We start from the raw sequence: 20,231 nt of genomic DNA on the forward strand, positions 1-20,231 counted from the left end.
CATTTAACAGTTATTCCTTTTTTAAATTTATTTATTTATTTGCTAACAAATACAAACAAATACAAAGTAAAAAGGACAGAATGAAACAAATCAATACATACACATGACATACAACAGAAGCACTGACGTAACTAACAACAATTACAAAGGCTGGACAATACTACTAATATGTTAACAAAGAGATGTAACAGAACACATGGAGACAAATTCAACAAAGATAAACAAGAGCTATATTGCTGTATAGAGGAGGATGGGTGGGGTTGATTAGGGGTAATGAATGTGCATGTGAGATAGAGGAGGGTAGGTGGGGGGGGATTTGGAGGGGTTTTGGGCCTTGAATTATGGGTGGAGGGACAGTGTGTATATGTTGGGGGGGAGCGGGGTATGTGAAAGTAAGCACGTGTGTGTGTGTGCGCGAGTGTATATAAGCAGTGCTGGTCTGTGTCGGGCCAAGGAGAAGGAAACTGGATCATAATGAAGGGGGGGGGGGGAGGGGGAGTATTATTTTATTTGCTAATCATTTGTGTTAGTAAATTTTTTTATAGATAGTAATTCTAAAAATAATAGTTATTTAATAGTTAATTATGATGACTACCTGAGCACCTGTTCATGGCTATGGTGCCAGCCGCCCCTGCCCAAGCTAAATCATGATGGGACGACAGAGGGGAGGGGGAGGTACTGCATGAGGCAGGGCTCCGGGCCCTGACGCCCCATACACCGACACCAGCCCCCCATAACCTCCGCACAACACGCCCTACCTATCCTATATATGACTGTATATGACAAGAATGTGTGCCTTCTCTAAAATGTACTGCATTAAAAGAAGAGGGCATGCAGGGTGAAAGCTGCCCAGATCTCCACCTACACGCCCCCCACACCCTATGCAATCAAAGATAGAAGCCTCCTCTAAGATGTATTTGCATTAAAAGAGGCAAGGAGTGCAGCAAAGCACCTGCAGAGGTTTCCCACATGCACTCCTCCCCTGCCCTAGTCTATCATGTTGTTCTTATTGAAGGTGGACAAATGGTGTGTGCTTCCTAATGTGTAGAGCATTTAAAAGAGGATAAGGCACGCTGTGCAATACCAAGAGTAGGCAGGTATCAGAGTGCATGCGTGGGGTGGGCGGGGCGCTGAGAAAACCTCGGGACCCTGACCCGGAGGGGAACCCTGACCCATCAACCCTCCCAATGGCACCAACCAATGCCAGTCCCACCTGACAGCCAGACAGGATGGGGCCGACCATGCCATCCCAGAAGCCCAGGTATAACAAGAGTAGATGAAGTGGGGGAGGGAAGACGGTAGCAGAGGGAGGGAGGGAGTGGTGGGAAAAATTAATAAATGAAGTACATAAACAAACAGAGATAAGAGATTCCAGCTTCCATCCTCCCTTCCCTAATATGTATGGCTAAGTATTAATGATTATGGAAGGATATTTGAGTGTGGCGTTGGGACTGAATCTCAGGCACAGAGGGCCAGGTCAAGTCTGTAAAAAGGTGAGGTAAGATGACCAAGGGGAGTGTGTATTCTGAGTATGGAGTAAGTTGGGAGAGGTATGATTGTCCAATGATATATAATCTGCTAGCAGGTTTTTCCAATGGGTAATGTGGATTGAGTTCTTTGAGTTCCAGTTCATGAGGATTGTTTTCTTGGCAATAGTTAGCGCTACTAGAAGAAATTTATTGTCTGTGGCGTTAAGGTTGGTTGAAGATGTATCTCCTAGTATGCAGAGGGAAGGAGTTGCTGGGATGTGATGGCCAAGGATAGAGGTGAGTGAGTCTGTGACTTTTATCCAGAACCTATGGATTGGGGTGCAATGCCAGACAGCGTGGATGTATGTGTCCGGGGTGTTTAGCATGCAGTGGAAACACGTGTCGGAGCCAAAACCCATTCTTGCCAGTTTCTGTGCAGTGTAGTGAAATCTATGGAGTACCTTGTACTGTATTAGTTGAAGATTGGCATTTTTAGTCATTAGATAGATATTTTTGCAGATTTGGGTCCAGAAGCCGGCATCAGGAGTAATGGACAGGTCTGATTCCCAATTGTGGTATGGAAGGCTTTCTTAAATAACTGATGGAAAAATATTACACTTTTTCATGACATTTGAAATGTTTGAGATGCACTAGTATAAGCATCAAGAAGCTGCAGATTTTAAGTCACTTAAACCCAAACAAAACCCAGAAAATAAACTCTTTTATACTAACGGATAATATCCATACAAATCATTTAACAGTTATTCCACAAAATCAAGTCGTACATGAGCTGATAGCCGACAAGGCGCATAGCGTCAAGTCGGCTATAAGCCATGTACGACGAGATCAAGGCACTTGCCGTGATCAGCAAGTGGCATTTTATTTTTAGGGTTTGTTTGGCTTTAAGCTAATTTTCATTAATGGGAGACATTCAAATGTCTTATCATACTGAAACTGAATATTGAAAGGAAAAGACTATACAAAAAACCCCAAAGTGATCTAGATTTTACAGTGCAGTTAAATACACCAAAATATTAAAACTGATTTACAGAAGTGAAGGAGGGTATGTTTAGGAGCCACACTAGCTATCCTGAAGTACATCAATGGACATGTGGCTCCGATGTGCAGCAGCTCCTTCAGGATCCTCCTCTTCGTCACTGTCTGGAGCTGGTGGCTGATGCAGAAACAAGCCCATGGCCTGCGTGAACATGATACATCCCGTATAAGAGCTATAAAAGATCATTATTATAATATATCCATGTAGAATAATAAAGTCCTTCCTGTGTCAGCACCTGGCATTCCCAGGCAGTCTCCCATCCAAGTACTAACCAGGCCCTTAAGGCACATCAGGTGGTGCTGATCTTCATTTCAGTAGCCCTCAGCCTCTCACCTATTACATAGCTAGGGTTACAGTGAGGTGCTGGTCCTCTGGTAACTGTGAGAATTTGACTCCCTTCTTGTGTTTGTACTGTGGTGTGCCTCACCATTTTATGATGGTTTTTGATATGACCTGACCATGAGTAGAACTCATGATCTCCCAATCAAGAGGCAGACATGCTAACTACTAGGCCAATTCACAGTAGAATGTAGAATATACACAGGTGAGAATAATCACACATTACCTGCCAGTTCGACCCACAGTTCTGTCCACAGCTTATGCTCAACCATGCCCCGCTGCCACATTCCTTCATCACCTGACTCAAGCTGGGGAGTCATCCAGCCTGCAACAAAACTATACTGCCCCCCTGTGGCGAGAGAGGTCATCTGCCACCACCATCTGTGCCCCTGGCCCATGGCCCACCGCAAATTTGAATGGCTGAAGTGCCAGATACCAACCTCTGTAGATAAGAGTCCCTCAGCGACTGTGTGCAGGTGAAGGGGTGGCCGATCTCAGGGAGCTGCAGTGACTAGAAGCATTGGTGGTGCTCCTCAGGTGAAATCATGCAGAAGCTGGTCAGCAGCTTCAGGTAATGTTCACATCAAACATCAGAATGGGGAAAAATCTCAGTAATTTTGACCGTAGCATGATTGGTGGTTCAAGATGGACTGGTTTGAGTAATTCTAGAACTGCTGATCTCCTGGGATTTTCAAGCATAACAGTCTCTAGAGTTTACTCTGAATGGTGCAATAAAGAAAAAATATCCAGTGAGCAGCAATTCTGCAGACAGATACACCTTGTTGATAAGAGCAGTCAGTGGAGAATGGCCAGACTGGTTCAAGCTGACAGAAAGTCTATAGTAACTCAGATAAATTGGCTACAACAGCAGAAGAACACATCGGGTTCCAGTTCTGTCAGCCAAGAACAGAAAGCTGAGGCTGCAGTGGTCACAGGCTCACCAAAAACTGGACAGCTGAAGACTGGAAAAACATAGTCTGGTCTGATGAATCTTAATTTCTGCTGAGGGAAACAGATGGCAGGGTCAAAATTTGGCACCAACAACATGAATCCATGACCCAACCTGCAATCTGTCAGCAGTCCAGACTGGTGGAGGTTTGTGCAATGGTGTGGAGAATGTTTTCTTAACACATTTTGGGCCCGTTAATGCCAGTCATCGCTTGAATGCCACAGACTATTTGAGTATTTTTGCTGACCATGTGCATCCCTTCATGGCCACAATTTGCTGTCTTCTTATGGATACTTCCAGAATATCCCAGTGTTTTAATGCATCTAAAATCTAGATCTGCATCTGATAAACTCAAGTGTAGGCCTATAATAGCCTAATGTCTGTAATGATCTCAGACGAATGTGTGATTTATCAAATATCAAGGTCGTTGCCCTGTCAAAATAAACACTGCTCGGTGCTGTCAGGGGCTAAACATGTGCTGTTATAAACTGTCAGCAGATATACGAGCCACTTGCAAGTTTTGATACCAATATAAATGTCATCAAAATAAGCTGAAATGCTTGGAAATTACACATTTCAATGCCATCAAAAATTTTTGCTAGGGGAGACCCCCAGCCCGGTGGTGTAGTGGTTAGCACTGTCGCCTCACAGCAAGAAGGTCCTGGGTTCGAGCCCAGTGGCCAGTGAGGGCCTTTCTGTGTGGAGTTTGCATGTTCTCCCCGTGTCCGCATGGGTTTCCTCCGGGTGTTCCGGTTTCCCCCACAGACCAAAGACATGCAGGTTAGGTTAACTGGTGACTCTAAATTGAGCGTAGGTGTGAATGTGAGTGTGAATGGTTGTCTGTGTCTATGTGTCAGCCCTGTGATGACCTGGTGACTTGTCCAGGGTGTACCCCGCCTTTCGCCCGTAGTCAGCTGGGATAGGCTCCAGCTTGCCTGCGACCCTGTAGAACAGGATAAGCGGCTACAGATAATGGATAGATGGATGGATGGACAGAGACCCCCAGACCTCCTGGTGGGAGGGGGCACTCCCTTCATGCACCTTCCCCCCTTTGGTGTCTTTGCTGCCATGCATCTCAGCCTCCAGCATCACTTCAGACATGGACCAGCATTTGGAAGTTACATTACATTACATCAAGTTCAAAGTGTTTATTGTCATATGCACAGTAAGGACACGTCCTCTTGCACAATGAAATTCTTAGTTTGCTGCCCACCATGAATGCCAATTACAAATAAATAAATAGGCGGAAGAAGTAATACAAAGTAAAGGCAATATAGTGGAAAAGAAAAAAAAACAAAACCACCCAGTATAGTACAAAATGAAGGTAAATGTAGTGCAAAATAGGTAGTGTATACAAAAATAAGGCAATGATCGGACGTAGCAGCAGAAGGGCAGTAATGTGCAAATGTGTAAGCAATGTAACCAGATGTAAACAGTCAAGGAAACAGCAGCAAAAAGGGCAGTAATGTGTAAACAAATGTAAACAGATGGGTCATTCCATGTAAATTCTCCAAATGCTCCCATTCACCCATCTCAGATTTGGCTGAAAAAATTCCAGGAGGTTCACACACTTCCCAGTAGGAAAAGTCCCAAATTTTAGCTCCCAACTCCTTATAGTTTTGTCATAAAAAAAACATTTTTGCAACTAACCTCGGACCCATTTTGAGCAGAGTTTTTTGGGGAGCCACTTTGAGATTGCTGTATCTAGAAGAGTATTTAAGCTAGATCCTTCAAATTTTCAAGGGCCAAAATCTGGCACCAGTACTTGTAGAATATGGACTTTTACATGTGTGCTTTTGGTTTATCATAGAATTCTGGGGGCTTGAATTTGCTCGGAAATTCTACACTACGCACTACGCTACACTACGTGGCAGCATATTTGAAGGACTGTGGAAAGTGCAATTTCAAAGACAGAGGCTTGATATTGCACAAACACCTTCCCATATATACTGTGTACTTTGTATTCTAAAACTGCCCCTCTGTGATGAACGGTTTGGAAGATATTAAAGTTTAAAAAAGGAAAAAATTAATTTGGTGACGTTTTTGGCATGTGATAGCTAAAAGAAAATGACAGCATCCATCAACATAAAATTGACTGTTTTAGACAGATTAGATGTCTGTTTTTAACATATCCAAAATTTGTGATGGTGTTCTGCCTTATTTTTGCAAAATGATTTTTTGAAAATGTGGTGTTCGCATGCATGCACAGCACTCATGGCCTATGAAAGCATTTTCAAATGCTAATAAAATGCCCTGAATTTATGACACACAGCTTAAACTCAACAAAATGCTTCATTTGGTTCATGGTAAAATATGCCTGAAGGATAACCTGTATGCAACCTTTAGATACTGAAATATTGGAGTTCCAATATGGGTGAAAACTGAAACTTGTTTTCATTACAACATTTCTGTTGTACCATAATTTAGAAGAAAAAGCAACCTGTATGCTTCAGTTAGTATTAATCCATGATAAAAAGTCTTTGACAGTCCAGTAGAATTGATTATTATGATTATTATGATTTATTATTTATGACACATTGAATTTCATCTCATCTCATTATCTCTAGCCGCTTTATCCTGTTCTACAGGGTCGCAGGCAAGCTGGAGCCTATCCCAGCTGACTACGGGCGAAAGGCGGGGTACACCCTGGACAAGTCGCCAGGTCATCACAGGGCTGACACATAGACACAGACAACCATTCACACTCACATTCACACCTACGGTCAATTTAGAGTCACCAGTTAACCTAACCTGCATGTCTTTGGACTGTGGGGGAAACCGGAGCACCCGGAGGAAACCCACGCGGACACGGGGAGAACATGCAAACTCCGCACAGAAAGGCCCTCGCCGGCCACGGGGCTCGAACCCGGACCTTCTTGCTGTGAGGCGACAGCGCTAACCACTACACCACCGTGCCGCCCCACATTGAATTTTTAAATTTATTATAAAGCTGGTAACTTTGGGACAACTCTTGTAAACTATTTGAACTATTTCATGAAACTTTCAGATGCTTTGATGTCACATTCCTTAAGTGTATATACACGTCCAGTTGTAGTGCTAGGAACATCTATTTTAGAAATTATGTGTTGCACAGGTACCCAGCACAAATCTTCTCTCCTGGGCCAGGAGAAACTTTTTGCTGGGGCGTGTGGATGCATGAATTGTATCAGAACATCTTGCTGGGCTTCAGATGCCTCTCTGATGCTTCGAACCCACCAGTGAATGCTGTGCGTGTATGCAATCACCACATTTTCAAAAAATAATTTTGCAAAAATAAGGCAGAACACCATCACAAATTTTGGATATGTTAAAAACAGACATCTAATCTTTCTAAAACAGTCAATTTTGTGTTGGTGGATGCTGTCATTTTTTTTTTGCTGTAACATGCCAAAAATGTCACCAAATTTATTTTTTCCATTTTTAAACTTTAATATCTTCCAAACCTCTCATCACAGAGGGGCAGTTTTAGAATACAAAGTACACAGTATATATGGGAAGGTGTTTGTGCAATATCAAGCCTCTGTCTTTGAAATTGCACTTTCCACAGTCCTTCAAATATACTGCCACAGAGCATAGTGTAGAATTTCCGAGCAAATTCAAGCCCCCAGAATTCTATGATAAACCAAAAGCACACATGTAAAAGTCCATATTCTACAAGTACTGGTGCCAGATTTTTGCCCTTGAAAATTTAATTTAAATACTTTTCAAGATACAGCAATCTCAAAGTGCCTCGCCAAAAAACTCTGCTCAAAATGGGTCTGAGGTTAGTTGCAAAAATATTTTTTTATGACAAAACTATAAGGAGTTGGGAGCTAGAATTTGGGACTTTTCCTATTGGGAAGTGTGTGAACCTCCTGGAATTTTTTCAGCCAAATCTGAGATGGTCAAATGGGAGCATTCAGAGATTTGACATGGAATGACCCAGATGTAAACAGTCAAGTACAGTTTACAGGGAGGTAGTCCATAGTTATAGACTCCTGTCAGCTGTTCAGGAGTCTGATGGCAGTGGGAAAGAAAGAAGGTCCGGGCTCGAACCCAGACCTTCTTGCTGTGAGGCGACAGCACTAACTACTACACCACCGTGCCGCCCCCAGGTTAGGTTAAAGTGCCATTCCACCATTGGATGTATTCTTTGGCATAAAATACAATATATTTTATGACAACATGACTAGACAGAGAAATCTTTTAGCTTCAAAATGATATATCAAACATAATTTTTTGACAACGACAAGTATATTAATTTTGCGACCAAAGTCACCTACCCTTTTAATTTCCGCGCGGTAGTGAAACGTGATGTCATCGGCAGGTTCCCCTTCTTGTGTACCACGTGTTGGTCTATTTTTAGACCAGGAAACCCCCAAAGTGAGAGAGTCATTTCTCCTCGGATATGGGGGCCAAAAAAATTGCGAAAAATTTTGAGTTAATCTTTCAGTTAGCTAGATTTATTGGTATTAGCTAGATTTATTGGTATTATTTTTATCGCGGGGCAGCACGGTGGTGTAGTGGTTAGCGCTGTCGCCTCACAGCAAGAAGGTCCTGGGTTCGAGCCCCGTGGCCGGCGAGGGCCTTTCTGTGTGGAGTTTGCATGTTCTCCCCGTGTCCGCGTGGGTTTCCTCTGGGTGCTCCGGTTTCCCCCACAGTCCAAAGACATGCAGGTTAGGTTAACTGGTGACTCTAAATTGACCGTAGGTGTGAATGTGAGTGTGAATGGTTGTCTGTGTCTATGTGTCAGCCCTGTGATGACCTGGCTGGCGACTTGTCCAGGGTGTACCCCGCATTTCGCCCATAGTCAGCTGGGATAGGCTCCAGCTTGCCTGCGACCCTGTAGAAGGATAAAGCGGCTAGAGATAATGAGATGAGATGAGATTTTTATCGCGTTCTATCCACCATTGCTGATAATATGTGCCACGTCACACGTCACGTGGTACACAAGAAGGGGAACCTGCCGATGACATCACGCGCGGAAATTAAAAGGGTAGGTGACTTTGGTCGCAAAATTAATATACTTGTCGTTGTCAAAAAATTATGTTTGATATATCATTTTGAAGCTAAAAGATTTCTCTATCTAGTGATACCATTTATATATGTTGTCAAAACATATTGTATTTTATGCCAAAGAATCCATCCAATGGTGGAATGGCACTTTAACTGGTGACTCTAAATTGACCGTAGGTGTGAGTGTGAGTGTGAATGGTTGTCTGTGTCTATGTGTCAGCCCTGTGATGACCTGGCGACTTGTCCAGGGTGTACCCCGCCTTTCGCCCGCAGTCAGCTGGGATAGGCTCCAGCTTGCCTGCGACCCTGTAGAACAGGATAAAGCGGCTAGAGATGATGGATGGATGTGTCTGATCCACACTCCGGAGCAGAAGGTGGCGGTAATACACCAATAAGCTGGCTGCCCACCGTCATAAAACAAAAAGAAGACAGAGAGGCGTCTTCATCTAGACAGAGCTACTTTTTTTTGTTTGTGCTGCCCTTTTTGTTCAGATTCCCCGTGATGAATATATATTTTTGTGGCAGTATTAGGGGAGGAAGGCAGGATGTGAGGATTTATCAAAAAATTGTGAAGAAACTGCAGACTTATGGACAGGTTTTGACAGAGCACGTGAGCCACGATGATGTCACTGAGAAAGGTAAACACAGTTTCCTAAAGCCAGGATCTCACTGGGCGGCGACAAATTGCGAACGTCATTCGAGAGACAGAGAGAGAGAGAGTTTCAAAAGTGTCTTGAAACATTCGCGGGGCTTCTCAATTTCCTCGCATGAGTCGCAAAGTGTCGCTTCCCCGTCGCTGAAATTTGGAACGTGTTCAAAAAATCCGCGCGACAAAATAGCCGCAAATGCGTCGCTGCTGTCGCAAAGCTGTCGCGAACCCTTCTCAAGTCAGTTTCCGTGAGACAGGAAGTGCGAATAGATCTCAGTGGGCTGCGATTACTTGGAGACACAATTGCGATAAAATATAAATTCACTGTGATTTCCAAGTGAAAATTGTTGCTGATTCGCATATTTTATCGCAGTTGTTGTGTCTCCAGCTAGTCGCAGGCTGTCGCAGCCCAGTGAGATACTACTCTAAGGGTTCATTATTACAGTAAAGAAGAAGAAGAAGAAACCTTTATTTGTCACATGCACACTTCAAGCACAATGAGATTCATCCTCTGCATTTAACCCATCTGAAGCAGTGAACACACACACACACACACCCAGAGCAGTGGGCAGCCACACTACAGCACCCGGGGAGCAGTCAGGGGTTAGATACCTTGCTCAAGGGCACTTCAGCCCAAGGCCGCCCCACGTTAACCTAACTGCATGTCTTTGGACTGTGTGGGAAATCCACGCAGACACGGGGAGAACATGCAAACTCAACACAGAAAGGCCCTCGCCGGCCGCTGGGTTCGAACCCGGAACCTTCTTGCTGTGAGGCGACCGTGCCGCCCAGTGTAAGGACCTGGAGGTGTTTACACGTTATTTTCAGCCTTCTTATTTACCATACACTTTTTTTTTTTATAATCATGTGTCATAGGAGCAGAAACAAATCCATCAGCCGTCTCATTCATTCACTTTAAAGCAGTAAACTGGACACTTTACCTCCCAGTCTCTCCCTCCCAGTCCAAATGAGGGATGGGGGGGGACATTTCTCCAAATCAGTTTTTAAACTCAGGAATAATAAATCTCGCTACTTAAACACTCCTCCATTAAATAACAGAATAAACCCTGAGGAATGGAAGTGGTTTGTGTTGCATTGTGGGATTGAGCCACTACCATTTCTGCACAAGCTGTTTGTTTTTCCAGTTTTTGCATCATGCAGATAAGTGGAGCTGTGTTGGTTGGGATGGATAAAGCTGTAGACATGCTGAAGGGAAACTCGGACATAACACACTGGTTTAGGATAAACATTCAGAGGATGTGACATTTTGAGAACTTTAGTCTGTAAATAAATTCTGTTAATACTTGCTAGTTTGTGTTGTTTGAATGCCTATACTTGTGAGCACAATAAATAAATTTTATATATATATAGGGTGTTTCAAAAAATTGATATTTGAGATGTAAATATCCCAGAAACTACATAGTCCAGGCAAATAAAACTGAACAGGCTTAATATTGAGCAATATAAGATTTATTCCTCAAAATTTGAATGAGAAATACAACAATATGTGGATTCCATGAACGATTTCACAAATTTTTAATATTCACGCCGCCTGAGACACACACACACACACAGCCTTCCTCTTTGAACTTTTTGTGCCGTGTCTAAATCTGCATTGTAGTTGGTGCATTTTTAGAGAATTCTCTTATAAATGCACGCTGCACAGTCTTGTTCGACTGTGTTCGAGTACGCTCAAAACGCCTTTTCCAGTGAATGGCATTTCTGTACCTAAAAAGATAAAAACAAAAACATTAAACATAAAATTTTGACACATTTCCACACGTGCTGTAAAAATTTAAGGTCAGTTGAACGAGAACTGGCAAAGTTATTAGATTGTGAAATGATATAAAATTTGTTGAAACACACACGGGCAGCACGGTGGCGTAGTGGTTAGCGCTGTCGCCTCGCAGCAAGAAGGTCCGGGTTCGAGCCCCGTGGCCGGCGAGGGCCTTTCTGTGCGGAGTTTGCATGTTCTCCCCGTGTCCGCGTGGGTTTCCTCCGGGTGCTCCGGTTTCCCCCACAGTCCAAAGACATGCAGGTTAGGTTAACTGGTGACTTTAAATTGAGCGTAGGTGTGAATGTGAGTGTGAATGGTTGTCTGTGTCTATGTGTCAGCCCTGTGATGACCTGGCGACTTGTCCAGGGTGTACCCCGCCTTTCGCCCGTAGTCAGCTGGGATAGGCTCCAGCTTGCCTGCGACCCTGTAGAACAGGATAAAGCGGCTAGAGATAATGAGATGAGATGAAACACACACACATATATATTACACACATGCACCGTGATCAGCCATAACATTATGACCACTGACAGGTGATGTGAATAATATTGACTATCTTATTTCAATGGTAACTGTCAAGAGGTGGGATATATTAGGCAGCAAGAGTCAGTTCTCAAAGTTGATGTGTTGGAAGCAGGAAAAATGGGCAAACATAAGGATCCAAGCAACTTTGACAAGGGCCAAGTTGTGATGGCTACGTGACTGGGTCTGAGTATACATGTGCCGTGCTGTGGAATTAACAGTTCAAAGACATGCAGTTAGGTTTACATGGGGCAGCCATGGCCTAAGGTTGGGCTGAAGTGCCCTTGAGCAAGGCACCGAACCCCCAACTGCTCCCTGGGTGCTGTAGCATAACTGCCCACTGCTCTGGATGTGTGTGTGTGTGTGTGTTTTCACTGCTTCAGATGGGTTAAATTTCACTGTGTGCTTGAGTGTACATCTGACAAATAAAGGCTTCTTGGCTTGGCTTTTGAGGCAGTGTTTAGTCTGCTTAAAACAATGAATGCAGAAGTAACTGATTTTGAAACCAACCAGGTTTCAGTGGTAAAACACCACAGATATCAAACAGACTGTTTCCAATATAAACTTGCCGTGTTCTGTTATTATTATAGTAATATTTCTTTGAGTAAATATTTAGCTGATCCCTGACGGGGAACGGTCCAATTAAACCTAATATGCTAATTGAAGTGGTGGAATGTGGCTCTTATTAATTTGAAACCAATCTAAACAACTTTGTGTCCGTACACTCGCTGTCCACTTTAACAGGAACACCTGTACCAGCCATTTGATTTCCCTCCATCACCTTAGAGAACCTGTCTCTCTTTCCATTGTTTCTTTATTTTCCATGATATCCTTGGGTATGAAAGGAAACTGTAGCTTGTTTATTGATAGCAAATAAATTATTGGGTATAATACTAAATTTTGGCGGCACGGTGGTGTAGTGGTTAGCGCCGTCGCCTCACAGCAAGAAGGTCCGGGTTCGAGCCCCGTGGCCGGCGAGGGCCTTTCTGTGCGGAGTTTGCATGTTCTCCCCGTGTCCGCGTGGGTTTCCTCCGGGTGCTCCGGTTTCCCCCACAGTCCAAAGACATGCAGGTTAGGTTAACTGGTGACTCTAAATTGACCGTAGGTGTGAATGTGAGTGTGAATGGTTGTCTGTGTCTATGTGTCAGCCCTGTGATGACCTGGCGACTTGTCCAGGGTGTACCCCGCCTTTCGCCCGTAGTCAGCTGGGATAGGCTCCAGCTTGCCTGCGACCCTATAGAAGGATAAAGCGGCTAGAGATGATGAGATGAGATACTAAATTTTAGCAGTTTCGGAAATTGCACAAGCTGGTATTTTTGAGATGAATTGACATGGTTTGAGGCTGTTTGGTTATTCAGACACGGTGGTGCTTGAAAGTTCGTAAACCCTTTAGAATGTTCTATATTTCTGCAGAAATATGACCAAAAACATCAGATTTTCAAAAAAAAAAGTCCTAAAAGTAGATAAAGAGAACCCAGTTAAATAAATGAAATTAAAAAAAGATATATATTATGTGGTCATTTATTTATTGAGGAAAATGGTCTCAATATTATACATCAATGAGTGGCAAAAGTATGTGAAACTTGGCTTTCAGGATCAGCAGTAACTGCAACTAAACATTTCTGTTAACTGTTGATCAGTCCTGCACATCGGCTTGGATGGATTTCAGCCCGTTTCTCTCTACAGAACCGCTTCAGCTCTGGGATGCTGGTGGGTTTCTTCACATGAACTGCTCATACAACATTTCTATTGGATTAAGGTCACAACTTTGACTTGGTCGTTTGAAAACATTATTCTCTTTTAACCATTCTTTGGTAGAGCGACTTGTGTGTTTAGGTTCCTTGCCTTGCTGCATTAACCCACTTTGTCTTGATTCAGTTCATGGACAGATGTCCTGACAATTTCCTTTAGAATTCGCTGGAATAATTCAGAATTCATTGTTACATCAATGATGGCAGGTTATCCTGGCCCAGATGCAGCAAAACAAGCCCAAAACATGGTCCTACTACCTCCATGTTTCACAGATTGAATACGGTTCTTATACTAGAATGTCTGGTTTTCTTTTCTCCAAACATAACACTTCGCATTTAAACCAAAAAGTTCTATTTTGGTCTCATCCGTCCACAAAACATTTTTCCAATAGCCTTCTGGCTTGTCCAGAAGGCTATTTAGCGAACTATAGACAGGCAGCAATGTTCGTTTTGGAGAGCAGTAGCTTTCTCCTTGCAACCCTGCCATGCACACCATTGTTGTTCAGTGTTCTCCTGATGGTGGACTCATGAACATTAACATTAGCCAATGCGAGAGAGGCCTTTAGATGCTTTGACGTTCCCTTGGGTTTCTTTGTGGCCTCATGAACTATTACACACCTTGCTCTTGGAGTGACCTTTGTTGGTCGACCACTCCTGGGGAGGGTAACGGTGATCTTTAATTTCCTTCATCTGTCAATCTGTGGATTGGTGAAGTCCAAAGAAATTTCCTTTGTTCGTGCCATGATGCACTTCCACAAACATGTGTTGTGAAGATCAGACTTTGATAGATGCCTGTTCTTTAAATAAAACAGGGTCCCCACTCACACCTGATTGTCATCCCATTGATTGAAAACACCTGACTCTAATTTCACCTTCAAATTAACTGCTAATCCTAGAGGTTCACATACTTTTGCCACTCACTGATATGTAATATTGGATCATTTTCCTCAATAAATAAGGCTACATCCACACGACAACGAGATGTTATTTAAAAAAATATCGCGTCCAAATGGGCAATGATCAGTAAAATATCAGGTCCATATGGCAATGCAACGCTTGCTGAAAACGATGCAATACACATGCCACACCTCTAGGGGCGCTGTAAGACGGTCCCTTCGGAGACACCAGAACAATAGAAAAAGTAAGGACGCATGCGCATAAATTATTATGCGCGAGACTTCATATTAGCCACAAAGTCAGAAAAATCTGTTCGTAAAATTACATTACAATGACCAAATACAATGAAAAGTATTTTTCCAGTCTCACCTGTGAAAGGTAATCCCATGTGATCTCGTTTGGACGGTAAACCTGTTGGTACAGTTAAACGCAGCACATGAATGAGGCATCTTTATTCTCCGCTTTGACCCATCCAATATGGCGGCGAGGATGACGTATGATTCTACGCGGAAGGCGGCGTCTTTAATGGTCCGGAATAAATTGAATGCTACACTTTGATGGATTAATTTGTTCTTCTACGCCCTTTTTGAGGAATGTATTATAGGACTTAAACCAACATCTGAAGAGGTGAGATCGCTCCTTTTTTTCCCTATTTTTGCTGGCGGGATTGAGTCTGCCCTAAGGGCTATTTTCTCTCTCTCTCTCTCTCTCTCTCTCTCTCTCTCTGCACCATTACACAAATATTCACAGTGAAAATATTTTGTAAGCGCGTTTCATGAACCAAGTTATAGGATTTGTTGACAACTCGCATCGAGTTCGTTACACTTCTACCCGGCGTGAAGGACTCACAGTCATGTGGTTGTGATGTCATCGTAAACAAATCCGTTCTACTCATCCAGATGACTTCGCAACGGCAACGTTACCAGATCTTTCCACTCTGGAACCCGTTCTCAAAAGATGGCGTTTTGGGTGCCCCAAAACGCAGGTGCCGTGTGGACGCCGGGCCGAAACGATAAACAATTGTATCGGAGTCACCTGAATCCGTTGCCGTGTGGACAGGGCCTAAATGACCAGGTCTTTGTCTCATTTGTTCAAATGGGTTTTCTTTATCTACTTTTAGGACTTATGTGAAAATCTGATGATGCTTTGGGTCATATTTATGCAGAAATAATGAACATTCCAAAGGGTTCACAAACTTTCAACCACCACCGTATGCAGTCTGTATGATGCTCACATGGTAGCAAGTGAGCATTTAGCTCCATTTGAACTGTTGTTTTAATAAATAAACCTGATTTGCTCCTGACTCAGGTGAGGATGCGCTACCGGGAGGAGACGAGGCGATCTATGACCGTGATATGAAGTGGCTCGCTCAGTCCGATGGTAAAACAGGTTTTTGAATAGAGAATATGAGGCTCATTGAAGACTAATGGACATGAAGTATAATGATGTTTTCCTTTTCTTTACTCATACCTTAACCAGTAGTTATTTAACATCTTATTTTAATTGCACAGTCAAAATTCTGTCATTCCTGGTGTCAGAAATGTCCCAAAAAAGTCTGAGATAATCCATTAGCACCTATTAAAACACACGGGACAGTAAAGAGACTTATGCTCATTTTCAGAAAGAAAGTAATTTTGCACAGACCAATTTTGAAAAAAAAAAATTGCCCCATGATAGGAGATGACTTTGAACTTTATCATCCTTAACTTTTTTTGTTTACCTTCCCAGTCGTAGTTGCTGAAGTAACCCAACCATCCTGTGGTGTGGGTTATGAAATCGGTCAAGCCGTGGCCATGAAGAAGAGGATTCTCTGCCTTTTCCGACCCTCATCAGGGAAAGGTAATCTGATTACTCTTGAAAGTGTACCAGTACTGGTCATGCTTATAACAGTAATCGTGCTTTATGTATTACTTATAGATAAAAGATGCACACTTTCAGTCAAAAAACACCATAAAAGCACTTTTGTGGACAATTTTATTCCGTGAATTACCCGTGGAGGCAGAACCACGGGGAGCAGCCATTGCCAGCCGGAAGTGGCGTACAGTCGTTGATTCCGGGTTATCGGGTGCGAGTAAACAAGCAGTGTTCTGTGGGTCAAGATTCCCAGTTCCCGGTCAAGATTCCCAGTTCCCAGTCAAGTAACTTCAGAACACATTGAATAAATATGGATCTCATACTTGTAATAGATCTTTATGGCACATATCTATTATTTCATGGCATTATGTGCAAGTAGATTTGGTTGTACTTTGGGGTCGAGAGCTTCACCGGTGAAGCTCAACAGGTTTAGAATGAGTAGGTCATGTATTGAGATAAATATCTTTGAGTTTTTTATCATACAAGCACGATAAACATGTTGACAGAAACTTGACACTTTCCTATGTGCCCACTGCCAAATAATATTATAGTTGTTTATATTACTGAAATTAGATGAAACATAAAGCTTGTCACCTTACTCGGTCACACCAGAGCGCGCACTTCCGCATTCATAAAAGACTGTTCACATGCCCTGTGTCCGAAATCGCTCCCTGCTCACTATATAGTGAGGCTGCTATAGCCTCGGTCACAACCGGCCGTATGTGCTCCTACGGCCGGTCTACGTGCAAGAAACGCACGGAGGGCGCACGTGAAACGCACGAGAGCACGTGTGTGACGTGCTGATTTTCAAGCTGTAGACTGGCCGCAGAGGTTCTTTGTCATGTCAAACAAACTCTACGGGCGCTTACGTTTTTTTTCAGGTTGCAAGACAAACTTACGGCCAACGCGCGTCTTTCTCCATGAACAAAAAAAAAACGCAGCGATTTGGGAAACGCCAAAAATCGCATGGCCAAAAAATCGTACGTCCGGTTGTGACCTAGGCTTATTTTGTAGTGCTGTCCGAAACGATAGTGAGGATTATTACACCCTATATAGTGCACTCAAAGTATCCCACAATGCATCACGAAAAGTAGTGTACAACCGATGGTCACTAAACAAGGAATATATCCCATCATGCATTGCGGTCGTGCTGAAAGAAATCATATTAAAAGCCTCAAATTTGATTTAATAAAAGGCAGCGGCGAAGAAGAAAGTATTCAGCCTTGATTTAAAAGAACTGAAAGATGCAGGTACTTTGTATTGATTAATGTGGTAAATACGCTCAGCATAATACGGATTTATCACAAAAATACACGCATGTATTTATTATTTTGAAAACCCACCAGCCGACTGATCTGGTACGTTTTAATTGTGCAACAGTAATGACATAAATACCAGCGCGACGGACTAGTGTCCGAAAGCGTAATTTCATTTTGCCAATGAGCTCACTATATAGTCCTCTAATTCCCTATATAGTGAGTAGTGAACAAGTGAGTGATTTCGGACACAGGGATGGTAACGGCAGATAATCACTTTGAGTCTTTCAGTTTCGATTGGTTTCTCTTTCGTGGTGGGAACGCCCACCATAAACAGGATAAAATCTGTCGGACATCCTATTAGGGAATATAGGGATATATTTGGGCTATATTTTGGTTTATTTGGAGGTAAAACTTGTTGCGAGATGGCATGCGGGTTTTATGCGCTTCGGATGATTCATTTTATGATTCAGGACAGCGATTCAGTTCAATCTTGAGAACTGTGACACTGATGATGAACGGTGCCTTTTTAAAAAAATTTTTATTTCTTTCTCTTAAACTTCGACTCGATCCAGCCAAAGATCAGTTCGAGTAAGTATAAATATTTCTTATGAGCAGATCGGTTGATAATGTGTTATCTTAGACTGGTGTTTGCAACACGGGGTCAGTGACCAGTCCATTGCAGCCCAGACAATCGGACAAACCAACGACTGTGCGTCACTACCAGTGCCGGAACAGCCCACGAAGGAGGCAGCATGTTGCTGACCATGCCTGACTGTCAGAACAGTGACTTAAAACTTGCGTGGACTTGACAAGAGCTTATAACGGAGCCACTGGTATCATACGTGATCTTTTGAAATGGCTAGTAATTAAAATTCACTACAGGTACACTTTAAGTCTCTGCATAATACATTAATATTTGCTCAGAAACTATATTAATGCCATATTTGTCCCTGCGGTTGTACAGAATATCTCAGTCTATTTCGCAGCTCATTAGCACCTGTCTCTCTCTCTCTCGTCTAATCACCAGACCAACATTTAAGCACGTCAGTGTAGACTTTTATGGGAAAATAATTTTTTAATGTCTTCTTCTTAATATTGTTATTGGTTCTTTAGTGCTGTCTGCCATGATACGAGGCGCTGAGGGCAAGCTGAGCAGCTGTCTCTTTCGGGTACAGGATTACGTGGAAGAGGAAGTTGAAGACATCCTAGAGAAATATTTTCGTGAACTTACCAAGAACTAATGTGCGTTTAAAAAATACACTATATTGCTAAATGTATGTGAAAACTTGACCATCATAACCAGATACTGAACATCTCTTTCCAAAACCATGGCCATTAATATAGAGCTGGTCCCCCCTTTGCTTTTATAACAGCATCCACTCTTCTGGGAAAGCTTTCCACTCGATCTTGGAAGGTGACTGTGAGGATTTGTCCATTCAGCCACAAGAGTGTTAGTGAGGTCGGGCACTGATGTTGGGCGAGGAGGCCTGGTACACAGTCAGCATTCCAGTTAGTCCCAGGTTAGGAGAGTTTCACTGCAACCTTGGCAGTCCATGATTTCATGGACCTCACTTTATGCACAGGGGCATTGTCGCGCTGGAGCAGGTTTGGGCCCCTGAGTTCCAGTGAAGGGGAATTATAATCCTGCAGCGTATAGACATTCAGGAATAATACATTGTGTATTTTCAACTTTGTGGCAACGGTTTGAAGATGAACCACATATGGGTGTGATGGTCAGGTGTCCACATACTTTTGGTCCTATAGTGCGGCTCACTCATAATGTAATGAGTAATTTTATTATCCAGCTCTGGATAGAACGTTTTTTTTTGTAAGTAGATCTTTTCAGTTGAACAGAGGCTCTTACTGACATGTGATGCACTTGTTTGTTAAAATATGGGTGTCTCAGATTGAAAGAGTTCAAACAAGATTCTACAAGTCAAAATATTGTGACATTTTCTATCATATTAAAGAATTAATGTTCATTATTTTTCCACATTCTTGCATCTAATTTTTCTTCTTATCTCCCAGCATCTGGTGTAAATAATTTGATCATAATTTGTAATATTGGAGAAAGATCAAGAGCATTAACTCAATCACTTATTTGTATGTAGCTGATTGAAGAATGTGGACAGTAAGGCCAGATTCATGGATATTTGCATAGGTGTTAGGCTCCAGTGTAAAAAAAAAAATCATGGCATACTGTAGCAGTCCCCAGATCACTGAGTGCCCAAGAAAAGTGCCTACTAAGTTTGAAATGTTCTTGAATACTGGGCTAAAAGGAAGAGACCAGGAGAGAATCATATGATTCGTAGTTTACTGGATGGATATGAGGGTTAGGAAATGGTGGCACAAAAGTTACTGGCCATAGCCAGTTCCACAGAAGAGAAAAAGTGTGCAAATAGACAAAAACAGTTAGTCAAATGAAAACCAAAAACTAAATGCCGTTTGCCGATCACAGAAAGTACCCTGCTTGGAATCCCGTCGTCAAAGGAAGCAGATGGTTTGTGTTGGGGTCTTGAGCCATTCTCATCTCATCTCATTATCTCTAGCCGCTTTATCCTGTTCTACAGGGTCGCAGGCAAGCTGGAGCCTATCCCAGCTGACTACGGGCGAAAGGCGGGGTACACCCTGGACAAGTCGCCAGGTCATCACAGGGCTGACACATAGACACAGACAACATTCACACTCACATTCACACCTACGGTCAATTTAG

At 42.8% G+C, this 20,231-nt stretch overlaps 1 protein-coding gene across 2 annotated transcripts in view; it reads left to right on the top strand.

Annotated features, from left to right (window-relative positions):
* Positions 1-9,221: 9,221 nt before the first annotated feature.
* dnph1 (2'-deoxynucleoside 5'-phosphate N-hydrolase 1) overlaps positions 9,222-20,231 on the top strand; it is a 41,062-nt gene continuing 30,052 nt past the window's right edge. Inside the window, exons 1-4 of one of the 2 annotated variants that reach the window (XM_060925553.1) lie at positions 9,222-9,447; positions 15,714-15,785; positions 16,134-16,244; positions 18,632-19,505. In XM_060925553.1, coding sequence (XP_060781536.1) covers positions 9,312-9,447; positions 15,714-15,785; positions 16,134-16,244; positions 18,632-18,759 — 447 coding nt within the window. In that variant the 5' untranslated portion in view covers positions 9,222-9,311 and the 3' untranslated portion in view covers positions 18,760-19,505. Of the gene's footprint in view, positions 9,448-15,713; positions 15,786-16,133; positions 16,245-18,631; positions 19,506-20,231 lie in introns of those variants that run through there. The other variant, XM_060925554.1, reaches the window with a different exon arrangement.

This window comes from Neoarius graeffei, chromosome 7 (genome assembly GCF_027579695.1).
Source record: "Neoarius graeffei isolate fNeoGra1 chromosome 7, fNeoGra1.pri, whole genome shotgun sequence".
In the NCBI taxonomy this organism is placed as follows: Eukaryota; Metazoa; Chordata; class Actinopteri; order Siluriformes; family Ariidae; genus Neoarius; species Neoarius graeffei.